The 18,666-nt window shown below is 34.9% G+C and overlaps 1 protein-coding gene across 1 annotated transcript in view; it reads right to left on the reverse strand.

The window, feature by feature from the left end:
• The window catches only part of LOC574636 (sorbin and SH3 domain-containing protein 1), a 106,122-nt gene that overhangs the window by 50,409 nt on the left and 37,047 nt on the right, over window positions 1-18,666 (reverse strand). Inside the window, exons 7-17 of the mRNA XM_030984031.1 lie at window positions 17,818-18,017; window positions 16,943-17,333; window positions 15,015-15,089; window positions 11,936-12,126; window positions 11,226-11,301; window positions 10,116-10,154; window positions 7,636-7,695; window positions 5,883-5,907; window positions 4,943-5,054; window positions 4,061-4,101; window positions 3,375-3,514 (exon numbers count right to left, since the gene is read on the reverse strand). Coding sequence (XP_030839891.1) covers window positions 3,375-3,514; window positions 4,061-4,101; window positions 4,943-5,054; window positions 5,883-5,907; window positions 7,636-7,695; window positions 10,116-10,154; window positions 11,226-11,301; window positions 11,936-12,126; window positions 15,015-15,089; window positions 16,943-17,333; window positions 17,818-18,017 — 1,350 coding nt within the window. The remainder of the gene's footprint in view (window positions 1-3,374; window positions 3,515-4,060; window positions 4,102-4,942; window positions 5,055-5,882; window positions 5,908-7,635; window positions 7,696-10,115; window positions 10,155-11,225; window positions 11,302-11,935; window positions 12,127-15,014; window positions 15,090-16,942; window positions 17,334-17,817; window positions 18,018-18,666) is intronic.

Raw genomic sequence — 18,666 nt, forward strand, 5'->3', positions numbered from 1 at the left:
ATAGGTATGCATGATCTAAATACTAGGGTCAATTCATGAATGGCATGGGTTACTTTTACTACAATTAAATCTCATAAGTGCATGGAATCTATAAAGCAGTGCCTCATAAATGTTTTAATATTGAATAATGTTAACAACGTGTTAACAACAGTCCTATATAGAATTAGTACTTACAATATGGATTATATGTATATTTACGAAATGACTCATTTAAAGGGATGAATAAGCATGATGGCAGCAAATTAATGCATAACTGTTCATTGAAATGTAATTCCTCTTCAATCTTATCACTGAATAGATGGCATAATATCTAATTCAAAATCTGAATTTCATTTATCGGCTACTATTACTAATATGACATTTTTTTAAAACATAGATGGTGTCATGAAAAGAGATCAACAGTGAGTACAAAAAAAACAATGCTTGTCATAGTGTAGATTAGAAAGGTTATATAAGGGTGATAACACTTGTCTGTCTATTGAGAACGATATATGTGATTATGATGTGCTTTACAAAAGAAATTGAGAATTATTAAAAAACAGAAATAACAAATTTTGAAAACACATTCTCTAAGCGGGTCTAATGATAAAGAGAACCAACTTTTATTCAAGAACTAAATTTTTTTAAAGTAATCTATTCATTATAATATTTGAAGAGTTCATGGTACTGTACTTTCTAAGATGAAATATGGTCTAATATTAATTAACAATTTTCACAAATAACCCAACAGCATACTTTTGCTTAATCTATACCATTCCAACAATTTATACTTGCTCACTTAAACGATATTCACTTGTGTTTTTAACTACTGGTACATTTTATCCACGGAAATATCTTTCAGCACTATTAAACTAGTACCTACTATGAATTTTATTCAGGTGTCACACAATGTAGTAATTCATCCTCACCTCATAGTTTTACTCACAAAGCACAATAATTCAATTGCTTGTAGAAGATCATAAAGGCTTTCAAGAATCACATAAGTAAATATTCCATAGCCTAGTGCATCACTTATGCAAATATGACTGCACATTATATAATTGAAATATCAAGTCTATAGGTAATACAATACAATATTGGAATCGCAAAACCTAAGGTTGATTTGTGTTTTTTCTTTTTAATTAAAGATACATCTTGCTCTAAGGGTTCTCCGTAGATACATGTACATGTTTACTACAGTAAAAATATATGAGCTTTTATTTCTGCTTCAAACAAATATTGCAAGTTGAAAAACACTCTTAGTATTAAACCATTAATGTAACACTGGAGTAGACTAGTAGATGCACCCAAACATGCTCATGAACTTGGGTTCCATAGCCACGGTCCTATATTATACTTCTCCTTTCCGTCATACTCCTAATACAAAATCATCAACTTACATGTACATGTATATAATGTCAGGTAAAGTTGCTGTCATTCAAGTGGTTGTATACACTCTAGCTACACACAAATTGTTTTGAAGGTGATTGGTACCCTTCAAGTCATTTCCATTGTCTTGTAATCTCAAGAGAAAATAAAAGGCAAGTTTCTACTTCATCCTGACCATGCCATGAACCAGTGATGGCCTGGTGGTAGAGTCGCTGCCCGGCAAGCAGTAGATGGCAGGTTCAAATCCTGCTGGTTCCAAGATTTTTTCTGACTTGTTTTTCAATACAGATCGATCAATCAATCTTTTTTACTGGGTGTAAGCCACAAATACGTTTTAAAAAATTGAAATTTCTCCCAGGAAGCATTACATTAAAAAAAAGTTGTTGGAAGATTAAGAAGACAGTTAAGGCAGAACAAGACTATGCAATAGGTAATCTCATGCTTTATCTAAACATGCTCTACACACATGGGGTAGACAGGCAATAATCACTCTGACAAACTGGATTAAAAAAACCTCTCATGGAATCATCGTTGTTCATAATCTAAAGTATCTATATCTCCTGAAGAATGTTAAACTTTAACTTATTTTACTTTCTTTCTTGAATTACTTGATGGTCATATGCCAACAATTATACAATTTCCACACAACTGCACCAGGAGCGTCATTTTTGACAGACATGGCGCATTATAAATGTTCACTATTATTATTATTATTAAGTGTTACTCCTATTCTTTGACTTGACATTTAATTTATATACATGAACTTCAACTTATTTCAATATCCATTTCAATATTCTTAATAACCTACTAATGTTTTTCACGATTTGTGTTAGAATCTTGATTTTATCTTCTAAACTGATCTAATAGTTATATCAGTTATTTCATACTTGTTTAATCATTTGTCAATGTTTATAATCACAATCCAATCCAATCCAGGTTTTTATAAAGCGCCAATATCTAGTTGCCTAATCAAAGGCGCTGATGAGCCTGAAAAACTACGAACATTTTCTGTTCATGATTCTAACTGGAAAAGACAAAAAAAAACAAAGACTTATTGTTAGCAATTTGAAATAGGTAGAACAATTAGTTCTTCGTAAAGCTCTCTTCTATTAGAATTTGTTTCATTTTGACTTAAAAAAATATTCTTTGACTAATTCTAAAAATTTACAATTTCTATCTATTCTTTTTTTTTAAAAATATACATCAACCTCCAATGTGCTACTTTAGAAAACAAAATTATTCAAATGAATCTTTCAGGTAACAGCTTTTCACTGCAGAACTATACTGTTTGCCTTCTTCTTTAATTATTGGAACTCATCTTTTAATTTACTTTGAACAACTTGCTCTTTCTCCACTACAGGAAACTTAAAATTCCTTTCCCCAAACGACAAGATCACATAGTATCCTGAAGCCTGAGCGCATGTTAACAGACCTAGGCCTGCCAAGTGGTTATCCTCATATCCAGTTCACATTGCCAAAGAGCACTTTCATTCAATCTGAAAACAAATAATGGCAGCGCGGCACGCAGCCTCTTCAAACAGCTTTCACCCATGACTGTGTAATGTATATCTCTCCTGACGTTCACTTGCTAGAAATGCACATGCAGAAATGTTTGACCTTCTAAAGGTTGTTGATACAGTCCACCCTGTCATACTGCCACTTTTCTTACCAGAATAGCATTTTTTCATAATGGTTGAATTATTTCACAAAAAACCTGGTACTGCCATAATCTAAATCAGCTTTCATATTTAAAAAAAAAAAAAAAAAAAAAAAAAAAAAGTTCTCCGAAAGAAATGGAGTACAACATAAAATTGTTTGTAGATACAAAAATTAAAGCCAAGCCCGTAAACACAAGAAACTTACATTGGCCATCACAGCTCGGGCAGTTGACCCGACTTAAGCAAGTAAGCAACATTGTGAGAGCAACACGGTAAGCTGGGTTGGCTTTGAAAGTTCATGTCAGGATTCAGAGGGAAATATATTACTGGGTGTGGTTATTTGCTTACCTCTACGAGCCTTTGGAGCACCGAAGCCGAAACCAGATGTATTGGGCAGCTCACCAGATTTGACGAAGGTATGATAGCCCTTCCTAGCTTCATCATCAGAAGCATAGCCCGAGCCTGAGCCAGGAGCAGATCCACGCCGGCTAGTCAGGCAAAGAAAAGCAGTTTGTGCTTTGTTTACGGTTACAGATTAGAGGAAGATATAAAACCTTTCCATACGATGCACAGCAAATCTCAATTATTATTATCCATATAAGGCTTCCGAGTGCTACAATAAATTAGTGTATTCAATATCTTTAGCGCAGTACCTGGATGACCGACCAATATAGTCTTTGTATTGCTCAGTCATCCAAGAACTTCAACTATTGATATCATAATGATATGACACAAAAACAAAGCCATATTTACTGAGGTAAGTCAAATTTTGTTAATTCGCTAGTCAGATTAATACAGATAATAATAATAAATTGTATGGCTATGTTTTCGTGTGATACAAGATGAAGAATATATTACTTTCACTAAGACAATATTAGACTCTTCTTTGACTCGTCCAATATTGTTGCAAATGACAGACAGAAATGTAGCTGGCAATTGCTTCATTTTAGTAGCCTTCATGTAATAATATGTGTAAATATTTTCATTCTAAAGAAGATGCCAGATTGAAACAGAGTGAAAAAAACAATACTTACCCTCCTTCATAATAAAGTAGACCATCTTTCTTTGCTTGGACCTAGAAAAATAAAGAAAAAGTTTCATGTATTAAAGAAAGCAGGTCTTCTGAATGTGCAAGCCTTGCTCACATTAAGTGGGTAACATTCAGCCATTGACTACTGAATTCTCTATATTCCATAGGCTTTAATGCCTTAGTCACACCGCCAAACCAACAGCACAAGACCAACCGATTCTTTCCATCCGGGGTAATGTCATGTGTTTCTTTGGTCTATTGTTGGTGTGATGTCAGTCTTGATGGTGTGACCCCCCTGGTTTACAAGACCAACCGATTCTTTCCATTCGAGGTAATGTCATATATTTCTTTGGTCTGTTATTGGGGTTAGGTCAGTCTTGATGGTGTCACCCCCTGGTTTACAAGACCAACCGATTCTTTCCATCCGGGGTAATGTCATTAGTTTCTTTGGTCTGTTGTTGGTGTGATGTCAGTCTTGTAGGTGCGACTGGGATGTAATAGAGAACCCACTGGCTCACATAGGAAACCTGGGGAGTGTTTTACAAAGACTAAGATCAACTTTAAGTTGGACTTAAATATGACAGGCTGTTCATCCCACTGTTTGCTCTCACCATCTACTGGCATTGGTCTCTCAAGGGATGTACAAATCATGGTCACAAATCTTTTATCTAAAGATCATAATGGTGAGAGCAACCAGTGGCATAAATGGCCTGCCATAGTTAAGTCCAACTTAGTCTTTGTGAAACACTCCCCATGAGTTATATGACTCATTAAAGTGATTACAGTGGGTAACACAAAAACTACATTGATGTGTTTAATTACATGAACAAATATGGAAAAAGATAATACATTTAGATGCAAACCTTTAGAGCTTAGAGCTACTTACACTTTTCTCATGAGCTGCTAGGGCTGACTTTCCTGGTACAAAGTTCTGTATTCTACCCGGCTGTACACGATATGAAGGTGTGTTCTTCACCACTGTCTCTGGTTCATTATTCCTGAGGAAACACAACAGTAACAGTCAATATAAGATGATGACGTGGATCCTAGTCAAATGATTGGTTGAGGGCATACACGTGACAGGTCATTATCAAATGCTAATGACCGGTCATTAGTAAAATCATATTATAAAACAAATAAAACATAATCTTAGAGAACAAAAAATACACATCATTTTGTTTGGGCATTACTAAAATTACCCACACTCAGTACCTTCAAAACAGTCCAAACACCCGCAGCTATCGCCTTGGGCGTGTTCCAAAGGTACCTTGTGTGGGTGATTCTTATTATATTCCACATACAAAGAATCTTGCGCTACGATTGGTCAAAAGTAAACCATGTGATGAAAGATAGTTCGCCCATCATTGATGGGAGAAGGGAAGTTTGTTGCATCTTACTAATGTATTATTTGTATAGTTTGATGATTTTAAATAAAAATATTTCATTAATGAGGTTCTAATGGATTTGATAAATGAAAGTTGAGTAAGATTTACAACAACAAAATCTTGAAGTTATCATCTTCTTATACACATGAGGACACAGTACATGTGTAGGATTTTACTACTTTTGCACTATATATATAGAATGGCCCTTTTCATTATCAATAACAACACACATACCTAAAAATTTGTCACTGTTTTGTTTTCTTAAATACAATTTACAAGAGCACTGTTACTAATATTAGAATAAAAAACTCTGACAGTACCTTAATTGATTCCCGGCTGATTTGATTTCATTAAAATCATTCATAGACTGTAAAAATTATGCATAATGAAGATGAAAATGTAGAGATTGAAGAGTCAAGTTCTTCAAGGAATACGACTCACCTAGGATCTTCTTTCTTCCAGTCATCTGCCATGTGATAGGGGATTAAAAAAAAGCTTTATTAATATTTTAAAATGAGCAAGGTTTTCCTGATTCTCAATTATGTTTAATTTGAAGTAGCCTACATTGAATCTTTATTGTCTTGTCAAGCTAGACTGCAATGTCCATCCATTAATTTTCCTCCAAAATGGACAAGATTATCATTTGGTAAATTGGAGGGGTAAGATATTTTTTCACGTATATCATTTTATTTACAAAACTTTTGCAACATATCAATTTAGAAGCATCATCAACCCAATCATCAAAGCAAATGCTTTAAATAATGTGAGTAAATGAACATACAACATATTAGATATAATCAAATCCCGGTCACAATTTGGTAAATTTGTACTTTCAATTCGGACTTGCTTATGACAATAGCCTGACTTAAAGTAAAATCAGTTTCATCAAGAATTTGGTTACCGGTAGTCAACATTTCACAAGTATGGTGATAAATAGAGTTTTTCCACTAATAATGAATACACATCACTAGTTATAGATGTGCATCCACCGGTTACGAATTTACATCTATCGGTTATGAATATATATCACTACTTAAAAATGTGCATCCACTGGTTATGAATATACATCCATTCGTTATGAATATAGATCCCTGGTTATAAATGTGCATCACTAGTAATAAATGTGCAACACTAGTTATAAATGTGCATCACTAGTTATAAACGTGCATCACTAGCTATAAATGTGCATCCACTGGTTATGAATATGCATCAACTGGTTAAGAATATGCATTCACCAAACATGCAGATAGGGCCAAAGGTCATGCATGCCCATCACCAGAGAGCAGATAAGGCTTGTTAGAAGGGTATAAAACAGCAAACTATAATCTAACAAAAAGTTGTTCAAAACAAATATCCTGTAGGGCATTTAACCACAACATTTTGAAACATATCTTGAGAAAACAATTTGTAAATTACCTATTTTTATTAGTCTGCTGAGTGTGTACTTTATGTTTCTCGTTCTGTAATTTTGTAAGCGTTATTGTACCTTTTGTTTGTTAGCACTCCTAAATACCTGATATCATTATTATGAGCATTATTATTAAACATTAAAGAATAGTTTGTGGTACAAATTCATCTACCTTTCTACTTGTAAGTATCATCAATTTCCAAATGCACATAATACAGATAAAGGTTTATAAAGGCCAGGCTTTAACCCCACCCACATGTGAGTGCATAGAATGTGTCTGCCTGGTTATGGAATGCCAAATATCCTCTCTTTATTCTGAACAATTCATTGTTATCTTTTTAATACCGGTACATGAGAATACCAAAAAATTGTGGTGCCGAACAAAAAAAAAACTTTTCATTCCGTGACCCAATGACATCAATATTTATTTTTATTTATTTATTATTATTTTGTTAAAACATAACTTAAATGTTGACACTTCCATAAATCCAATCAGTAGACTGAGGTATGCCAGGTGACTATTAAAGCCCCACTGCACTAGTTTAGCCAGGAGGGATTAGACCTCCCTGCATGGTCACTGACAGGTGGTTATCTCATCAAATCAGCTCTCAATTAACATAAGAAAAAGAGGATCATGGGGGGACCAATGTTCAGTCACCGATTAGGCATTGTTTGATATATAGAGGGCGCAAGTAGCTGTAAGTGGTGCAGTGGGGCTTCAAAAGAACAAAGCTACGGTATGCTACAATCTAAACTACTAATCTAAACATTGCACACTGATCTCACCTTTGGCAGGTGCATGCATTACATCACTCTCACTCATAAACACGCTATCAGAGCTGTCATCTACATACAAAGGGAAATAAAACAAAAGCATGAAGCAAGCCACCAATATAATCTAGCTCCACTACAAGAAGGGAACATAATTCATGCCTTTAGTGCAAGAAAGTGCTTTCTTTTAATTATAAATCATAAAAAAAGTTAGATTCATTAATTTATTTATGGAAGGTCTAGTGAGATTGGAATTGACATTGGAATTGAGGAATGTCCATATGTTTTTAACTTTAGTCTTAATACAATGGTGAAATTGGTGTAATTAGAAAATGGGTCATTTGATTTGAAAATGAAGAAACAAAATTATATTATGTCCGCAATCATTTCCGGATTGAGGAAAGTCCACAGCTCACAATCAAATAATTACTTATAAATAGATAAAATAAGGTCTACTATCTGCATATTTATCTCTATTTTTATCTTGAAATCTATGCTACCAATGCCATGAAAATTAAAAATCATTTTATATTAAGCAATATTGATTTACCAGCTGTATTAAATGAACCCGAACATGGTTTAGATATGGCGTCAGATATCAATGAACTTTTGCCAAACAGAACATAAAGCTTAGCAGTTTTTAAAAAACAACATCAAAACAATTTGTTAAACAAATATGCAAAAGAGAAGGTACCAAAGGGGGAACTGAAAGCCTACAATCATTCCAAAAACTTGAAATAAATGAAGAAATAAAAAAAGAGGAGAAATTTTGTAATAGTTCATGGTAGAGGGGTCACACCAACACAAAATGAATGCACAAGTAACAAGCACAAGATTCACAGAAACAAACACAAACCATAACACAGCCATATGTGCAATCTTAAATGAAACATGTTTTCTTGCTTAGGATTAATTTGATCAAAAGCTTAACCCAAAGGCCTTTAAAAAAACGTAAGTTTTAAATAATTTAAACAATTATTTTTGAAGCAATTTTAAAAACTAGAAATATGTCAAGAGAAAAATTTAAAAAAGAGGCTGCAAGAACCTTTTCCGTCACCACCAGGGGAGTTTAGATCACAGCAATTTACTCCAGGGTTAATATCTACACATCTTGCTAATTTAGCTTTAGTTTTCATGTTCAAATTTTACTTGAAATACAATTGATAAAGAATATACCATTCAATGATTCAATGATTGAATATACCATTCAATGATTCAGTTTTTCTACAATTAACTCAAGATGCTGAAGAAAGCAAGCTAGTATTGATCAAGGAAAGGAATTGGATGCCTGGCAAAAAGACTTTACTCCATGTGATTAGCTCAACTGCCTGGAAGAAGGATGCTTAACAGCTTTGATTTATTGCAATATAGGTACTATTGATGAATGCTATACCAAAGCCTTTTTGTATTGCACTCATCATAATGATCAATGCTATATTCTTCAATTTTGCAGTACTTCTCATCTATTCAACATTTTGGGTAATTTTTTCTTCTTCTTGGTTTCCATGCAATCCATTCTGAAATATTGGAGAGTGACAAGCAAAATAGTCGCCACTTATTTGTAAATGTGTTGAGTGAAATTTTGCCATTTATTAAACACATACATTTCCATAATGAGGAATTTGCCTTTTTTAAAATTAAAAATGAGTTGCAATTATAATTTGAAAAAGTAAAAATCATGATTTATATTTTGGTCCAAAGACTCTACAACACAATATTTCCAGTCAGTTTAACTATCAATACAAGCATCTATAGATATACAGCCTTCAATCATTAACTAATGTAACACTGAATGGGTATAACTCACTTACCATTATCTTTTGATTTATATACGGAGCAAGTTTGAGTGAACATTATTGTATTCCGTATGAATGGTGAATACAAAATGAATGGGAGAAAAAGAATTGTCTTCAGTCAAAACTTGGTATCATCAAGGGTTATTATACAATGTAGTCGATATCTTAAATCCTATCTACCGGTAAATTCTTCTATTCTTATTAGGCTACTAAACAAAGCTCCTCTGGATCACAACATTTTGACTTATGCCGTCCACGCAGGCCAGGGGCCTCGTGATGGCTTCTGTATGGTGATGGTATAAACAACATTTTATATTTCAAAATTACAGCATCCCGTGTATAATTTTTTCTTCAACTTTAAAGAGATGTATATTTGTACAAGTTACATGAATTTTGCAATTGATGTCTAAATGAATTTTCAAAAAATACTTTTTCAATTTCCAAAAATGGCTGCACAAATCAACAACTCTTTTTTATTTCATATTCAAATATATTATTAGGAAATTAATAGTACAACATGTAAACAAGATCTCACATTGAGAAACTGAATAATTTACAATAGATTCACCAATGACAGGGACAAATGAATTGCCATGAGATGTATGGAAAGCTGCTTGTGTTAGACCACATGGACAAACATGAAGCTGATGGATTATGGTAAAGCTAAAAATGACTCCAACTATAAAATATTTGTATAACCTTCTACATTCTGTGAGATTGAAATATCATCACTATCATCTGGAAGAAATAAAATAGATGAAAGGAGAAGGGAGGTAGATGGCAACAATATGGAAGGATGAGAATACTTTACTAGTTGACTAAGTTAAATCTTGGTACAAAATTATCAATAACTGGTAGCTACTTTACACCGATACCATCATTCTCTACAAGTATGTGTATCATTTTGGTATCAGATAGTATTTTGTAAATACACCCGTTTGCTCATTCATTTGTATTATAAATCTATCAAGATAAATGTATAGCATGACATCATGGAATATACTTTTAATTATTTTACCTACAAATACACCAGTTATGTGAACTGCTGAATAACATGTTGTATTACATGTACCTCACACACAACATTTAACTAGAGTCATGTTACAATTTTATGAAAGGGCATAATATTCCTTACTTGGCTTTTAGCTTTAAATTCAATGGTGGGTTGCAAATTATTAATATATAAATTAATATCACATGCTTTCTGTCTAATTACTTTTAAAACTCATTAGAAAATCAAACTTTTGCTGAACAAATTCAAAAATTTAAAAAGTGTTGGTGTTGTCAAACCTTGGTGCAATGCCATAACAGTGATATTTTATTTCAAATGAAAAAGCATTGTGCAACTCATTCTATAACAATACCAGACCATGCTTTAAATTAAACTGCCTTTTGCATTCTTATTTAAGAAAACATCAGTGTAAAAAGGAAAACGCCAGGTGCTCAGCATTTAGTGATTTATTAAGTAACAAAAATAAGAAACAAGACAGATGTGACTTTATCTCCTATATGCCTCCACCCTTAATTCAGTATAGGAAATGACCTTTAGTTGGTGGAGGCATAACAAAGTGAACTGGCCGAGTGCGACTGAGGGTGGTAACATAGAGTAAGAAGGGGGGAGGTGGGGATAATGTCTGACATGGTTGGAATGCTATTGGATACCATGCTGCAAATAAATGTACAACACTAGGTCACCAGACCAAATGCTGGAGCACCCTAGAAATAGATGTAGGATCTCGGAAGGGGATTACTAGGTATGGGATAGGAATAAGAGACATTTAAGAGAGGACGATGCATGGGATATCTTACCTTCATCTCTGTCTTGTTTATGAATAGACTTGAACATTTCCTTGTACCAGTCGTGTCTGTTGTCTTCTTTTACATGCTACAATAAATAAAGGAACATGAAAGAAAGGAGGTTAACCATAAAACCCATTGCTGGCTCTATAGCTACATCAACAGCAAGATAATAATGTTAGTCAATTCAATTACAAACATTGTCTGTTGAGAACCATATAATTGTTTTCCTTTGTTCTCCTATTTCATTTGAAGCTATCGTATAAACTGAACATTCTCTGCCTTAGTAGTATATATATATAATTGTATGTTTATTTGCTTTTGCTGTGTTTGTTATGAAAATGAAATTAATAAACGAACGAATATCTGGCAAAGACAGGAAGCAAGCAGGCCATGACCAGAAACTCCAAGTGCCATATGCTCGGACATAAGTTCTTCAAAGGAGCTTCTTTCCAGATAACACCAGGCTCTGGAACTCACTACTGCAGGCCGCCGTCACCTGTACCTCTCTGCCAAGGTTTAAGAGAGAGGTACTCAAGATCCAGCTCCGTTAAGCTACGGATGTCTTTTCAGCTGCACATAGTTCATTGTAGACCTTTTATTGAGACACAGTACATACACCTGCACAGTATATACACCTGCACCTACATCAGTACGAGAATACACCCGACAGTGGCCTGTACTTATAGCGAAGAAGAAGAATAATCAAGCAATGGACAAACCTGTCTTAGACCGAGCGGTAAGCCATCTTTGTCCCTCGGGCCGATACCCTCGTAGTTTGGTGCTTCATGTTTCACCACAGTTGACGTTTTCCTTGTCACACCTTGTACTGGGTAGAAAGTATCGGTGTGCACTACATCGCCCTCTATTGTCTGTTTCTGGAACAGTGCACCGGGAGGAAGGTTTGATGGATCTATAAATGGAGGAAACATTTTATGTTTAGAAGAACATATGACACAGATTATGTACAAGCGATGAAACAAAATTGCTAGATGATAAAACATATAAACATCTGCCTCAAGATACATCTAGTGTTTAACTAAAAAACAAATGAAGATATATGACGTACAATTACATGGAAATGTTGACATTTTCTGCGTAGTCTTAAATGAATTTGGATGATATACATTTATTTTCGATCATCTTTAGACAATGCATATTTCACATTTTATCTTGCCCACTTCTGTCCCTTCTTTTCAAACAATTCTTTCTTATATTTTTAAAATTCAACTGCACACCTTTATAATTTCAAGCTCATATTCTTTCAAATGGATAACAAATTATTTTTTGTAAATTGTGAGTAATTTAATCTAATAAATTTACAAGACATGGTGAACATAGATCAGGTGGCATGCAAGGCAGTATGACACATATGATAATGAATCTTTAACTATTTCATGAACATGCATGTGGATGGAGGGGCATCGTTAAAGCAGGCATAATCAGAATTCCTTCTAATATAACATGAATGAAATGGGTGTAAAAACATGGAATGATTGTTCCTAATGTGTTAATATTCTTATGACATTCATGAAGATGGATTTTCATTACAATGATTATGATTGTTAAAGAAATGGGGGGGGGGGGGAGGGTGAGAGGTTTAGGGGTGAACTGATTACTGGTAGCAGTTATTTCTTTGAAGCAACCAAAACTTGAGGTTGGATAGATAACAATGGTAGAAAATAATGTACACAAAGTCAAAGAAACCATTGACGTATCGAAGGGGGGGGGGGGGTGTTTTGGGAAAATTATATTCAATATTCAAACAGGAAAGTTCTGAGACAACATGGTTCCATTGTGTTGTAGTTTAATACACAGAATCAGATTGCCAGCATTCTGTGCATACATTTTGATGAAGTCTACTGACACTGCTCTATAAGCAGGGCTCCACATTAACTTTTTAGGGGCACAAATGCAATGGGCCCCTGCTAACATTTTGACGTTCTAAGAGTTTTTTCAATATTATTTGTCATATGAGGGGCTGAGGGGGAGCAATAGGGAGCATATACAGAGTGAGTCCAAAAAAGTTTACACCTAGAAAATTGCTAATTATTTAGAAAATCATCGATGAACATTAAACTGTTATATGTCTCATGAAAGAGTGTTTTATCCCAAATCATTTGGTACCATTTTTGTGTGATATGTGTTCACCCTAGGATGAACAGGAGACATTGTTTGCAAGAGTGCAAAAATCGACTTGCGCCAAAGTTGCCTATGTGATCTTTGAATTGGGATTTGGGTATTAATTCGGTCTTTGTAGATCCAAATTACACCCCTAACAAAATTAATCATGCCACGCATATTAAATATCGAATATCAAATATCAACGAACATTTGTGCGCATGTGTGTGGGTGTGTGTGACACTGCCCTTTGCAAAAAACATATGCAATGCATTACAATTGATATATTCAAACCATTTTCTCACTCCGCTAATCCCAACATAATACATACGGAAGGCATCACTTTGGCGCAAGTCGATTTTGCACTCTCGCAAACAATGCCACCTGTTTATCCAAGCGTGAACACATACCACACAAAAATGGTACCAAATGATTTGGGATAAAACACTCTTTCATAAGATGTATAATAATTTACTGTTCATAGATGATTTTAAAAATAATTAGCAATTTTCTAGATGTAAACTTTTTTTGACTCACACGGTATGTTTAAAAAAGTGACTACTGTAGTCATTTGGGAGTTACTGCAAGGCATAGTTACATACAGAAATATGACAGGTAAAAAAAAACCTTATGAGGAAATAAGAACATTTTTAAAATACAGGGAATATGAACATGGACACAAAACCTCAATCAAACATATTGGCCCAAATTCATGAAGGAGGTTTAAATCTATCCCATGGTTTAAATCTTCATTTACATAGTCAGAGGTCCAATATTTAGATGCGCGCAAGGCAAGGTATGCTTATTTTGCGCTAATTTTTAAACCATGGGGTATGTAAGTGAGGGTTTAGACTAAGGCTGCGATGGGTAGTCGAATGCCCGAGTACCCCGCACGGTTGACAACTACTCTGGTACGATTTCTCGTACCCGAATATTCGGCTGCAAAAAAACACAAAAAAAAACACCTGTGCCAGGGAGAGCGGCGGCCGCTGGCATGGTACCATCGGTAAAAATGTTTCCCAACTCAAGCACTGTCAAACTCACCACTCAGAAACTGAGACCAAATGTCCAGATTTCTTTTTGGACTCGGAGGACAATGGATTATTCTGCCATCTTTGGTTTTTAAAACAGCATTGTTTTATACTGTTATTATTATTATTAAATCTGCGCCTTCAACTGCAACTCGAAGTAAAATTGCATGCGTTTTCGGCGATACTGGGATACTGCACTAGTGGCAAAAAAAATCAAAAAAATCAAAAATTTCAAAAAAATTCAAAAAAAACATGGCGTCCGAATATTCGAGTATTCGCTTGTAAGCCTGGGAGTGTACTTGGGTACCTCATTACACTGTTGTGCACAGCCTTAGTTTAGACCATGGGTTAAGTTAAACCTCCTTTGTGAATCCGGGCCAATGTCTACAGTCTACAAAAACTTTCTTTTTCTATCTACAGACACTTCAACTTTCCTACATGAAAAATAAAAACAAAACACTCGCAGCAACAAATGAAACTACATGTATCTAATTTTAGTGGAAAGTTGTAAGAATTATTTTTCGATGTGTGTGCTATTACAAATATAAAAACAAAAAGTGGTGGAAATTGCTCTGCGTTAAGCTTTGCTAATCTTTTTCTTCTTTAATGCCACATGGACAGACAGAAATTTCAACATTCAACGTCTCACCAAGGATGATCGTGGAATTGCCATTGGTCGACGTAGACAGGGCGGGGCCTGGCTGTTGACCCCATGTCAACAAATCTACACCCCCACAGGCAACCATTACCGGTATCAAGTTGGTTATAATTGGCAAATGAAAGTTGGTGGTGTAAATGAAGGGAAATTAGAGATGCACAAATGAGAAAGATGGAAGAAGGATGGAATTATTAGGAGTTAATATTAATATATCATCAAATGCACTGGATTAAATATACAGGATTATTAAAAATTACAAAAACAAAGAATATAATATATATCTAAGTATGAAATGTAATTACAAGTAAGTTCAGGCAAGTATGCATTGGTTCTCAGACAGCTATACAGAATGCTCTTTCCAAGAAAGAAGTCATACATGTACATCTATGCAAATTAATATCATCTACAAATATGCAATCTAAAGTTAATCTATATCTGAAATGCATTTGTTTTATATATATTATATATTATGTTTTATTGCATGCTTTTTTTTATTTGAAATGCTCTCCAAATCATTATTTTGTAATTACTGCAATTTGACAATTTCAGCTAATAATCAAAGGCATTGTACCTTGTATGATGAAGGAAAATATATTCACAGGGGGCCACTTCTTCTTTTAGAGATTTAGAAACAGATTCAACGGTGTTTTTGTTCCATAACAATGCCATTTCATGCCATTTCATTGTCTTGACTTCTTTCTTTTTTTATCTACATTTCAATCATTATTTTCCCTAATTTTGCAACCCACAGACAATTTTGAATGCATGACTTTAATACGCATGATATCAATCCAGTGAATAGCATAAACATTTCCCATGCAACACACAATGAAGTCATGCCATTTTTTTAAATTTAAGAATCTGACGTTTGTGAAGAATTTTTGAACTATTATTACCCCCCCCCCAAAAAAAAAAAACAACAACAACAACAACAACAACAACAACCCCACAGTAATAATAAGAGTTACTTGATCTAAAAGCCACATATATTATTATTGTATTTAAAAGTATTAAAGTGTTATTTTTACTACATGTATCTGTTCAAATAAATTTGAGCGTCTGTCTATGCATTTTAGCAGAACCTTTACCTTTTGTATATAATTCAAATTGTTAACCTTTTTTTTCCTTACAAAGCTACCTTTGCATTATCTATGTTTTGTGCTACTATTTATATGCAACAGTCCATTGTTCTCTTTTTTAAAGTTATTTCTTTTCCTAACTTCTCCTTTCCTAACTTTATCCTTTTCTCCATCCCTTTCTTTGATTTGAAATCTGGGGGTGTTTCACGAAAATTGTCATCAGTGACAAATGACAGTTTTTGTTATAAGCTACTGAAATCCTTGCTTCTGATTGGTTATCAGCAGATTTGTCACTGATTTTTGTCATTTGTCATTGAAAAAAAGGCTTTGTGAAACACCCCCCTGATCTTACTATCCTCCTACATTCACTTTCTCCTTTCCTGTCCCATTCTTCATGCTCTTTTAACTCTCAATGCAAAGCAGCCAAAAGGTTGAACAGGTGGGTGTTTCACAAAGACTAAGATCAACTTCAAGTTGGACTTAACTATGACAAGCCATTCATGCCACTGGTTGCTCTCTCTATTGGTCTCTCAATTATGATCTTTAGATAATATTTTTTCCTTCAATAATGAACTTTCAAAAAATGTAAATTCTCTAGATTTGTGACCTTGATTGGTACGTTCCTTGAGAAATCAATGCCGGTAAACGATGAGAGAAAATAGTGGCATGAACAGCCTGCCATACTTTAGTCCAACTTAAAGTCTATCTTAGTCTTTGTGAAAACACTCCCCAGCTGTCTGGTAGGCATTCCCAGACATACCTTCCACCAGTATTATATTAATGCCTACTAAAGGAGAGTATTAAAGTACTGTGCGCTCAAGAAGGAGGGAGGGAGCTCACCTGATTGAATAGCACCTGGTGATCCAGACAACACAGCACTGGCTGGTAGAAAGCCATACCCATTGGACATTCCTTCAACCGGCACTTGCCCCCCTGGTTGATAAGGCACTGCCCCAGCGGGGCTCACAGGCACAGCTCTTGAGACTGGAGGGCGGGGAGAGGCAGGCCCCTCCCCAGCAAACTGAGGTGGTGGAGGGGGGTGGGGTTGTTGGCTTGGGGAGCGGGGTGAAACATACCCAGGGGAGAGTATGTGGGAGGGGTCTGGGAGGGTGTCTACAGCCATGGGTTGTGTGTACTGTGGTTGATTGGATTGAGGGGTGATAGGGGGGTGAGGGGAGGTAACCCCCTGATTGGAAGGGCTCCATGTATGAGCAGCAGGTGATGAGTAGGTCTGTGTGAGAGAAGAAAATAAAGTTATTAGAGCTGGAAGATGAATCTGAAACCCTTTTGTGAAATAAAACATCACAGAAGGCCTAAAATCCTTCGGTTAACAATTATCTGTCTTAACGTATCATGGATCTAAAACGCACAAGACAGCAGCACAACAGTAATAATTAACCCATTGGAATGTTCTTTGACCTTTCAAAGATCACTAGTAAAAGATTATTATATCCTTTTTAGTTAATTACATTATTTTGGTATTCAAGGTATTCCTTTAATGTTTTTTAAAGAAATATTTTATTAATCAAAAACATTTTCTACATATCATTAAAGTGAAATCTACTACTTGAGCTGTTTTTATTGGTGTACTAAAGCGTTTTATTTTAGGTCCTTAAAAGTAATACAAAGTTTTTCATTGATTTTGTTTTAATTTGTTTTTTATTGTTTTATTTTTTATATGAGCAAGGCTTTTAGTGTTCAAATCCGACTCCTACCGGTGGATTGACAGAGCTGATCTTAGGCCTGTTGGAGAGATCTAGTTTGACCGGCTTGAATTCTTTCTTGACCGATGGGCCACCACCTGGTGTCCAGACAGGAGCAATGCCTTCATCCTTCCTCAGCGGGGGCGGAGGCGGGGCCATCTGATCAGGAACTCGGTCAACCGACACGCCACCTTCGGAGGGCGGCCATATACCTTGAAAGCGAAAGTGTAATTATCAACCAAAAAATCATTAAAAATGTCCAATAAAAAAAAAATTATGCAGTGGATTAAGAAAGCGGATTAGATATCACCTATTGAAAACCATAAGGGCATTAGTCCATCACTCAGCATTGAAAAATCATTGCCCTTTTGGCTCATTACAGATGAAATATGCAATATTTCGTTTTCTATACCAGCCATACACAAAATCATATGCACTGGGACCAAAGTGCTTTTTAGTCTGCATGCATGCACAGGCTTTGGTAATTTCATATAACTTCAAACATGCATATTTGCACTGTAGAACAAAAATATGTTAACAATTAAAAATAAATTGTAATAATGTAACCAATATCCTTCATTCTCATCCGACGCTTGCATTTTTGAAGGACAGAATTTCTCTAAAGAGAATCATAAGGTAGGTTTCTCTATCATTTTTGAAAGCCTACGCATCGAGGTCTTATTAGTCTGTACAAACAGCTCATGCCTTGAAAGAATAAATTGTGTAGATTTTGTGTAAGGCAGGTAACAGGTAATACAACTTCAATGGTGCTCACTTCAAAATGTCCAGGTGTTATCTTACAGGTATATGGAATCACAATAACCCATTAACTACAGGAACAGGGTCTTTCATGTACAAAGC

Source organism: Strongylocentrotus purpuratus, unplaced genomic scaffold (genome assembly GCF_000002235.5).
Source record: "Strongylocentrotus purpuratus isolate Spur 01 unplaced genomic scaffold, Spur_5.0 spur5_contig_832, whole genome shotgun sequence".
NCBI classification, from domain to species: domain Eukaryota; kingdom Metazoa; phylum Echinodermata; class Echinoidea; order Camarodonta; family Strongylocentrotidae; genus Strongylocentrotus; species Strongylocentrotus purpuratus.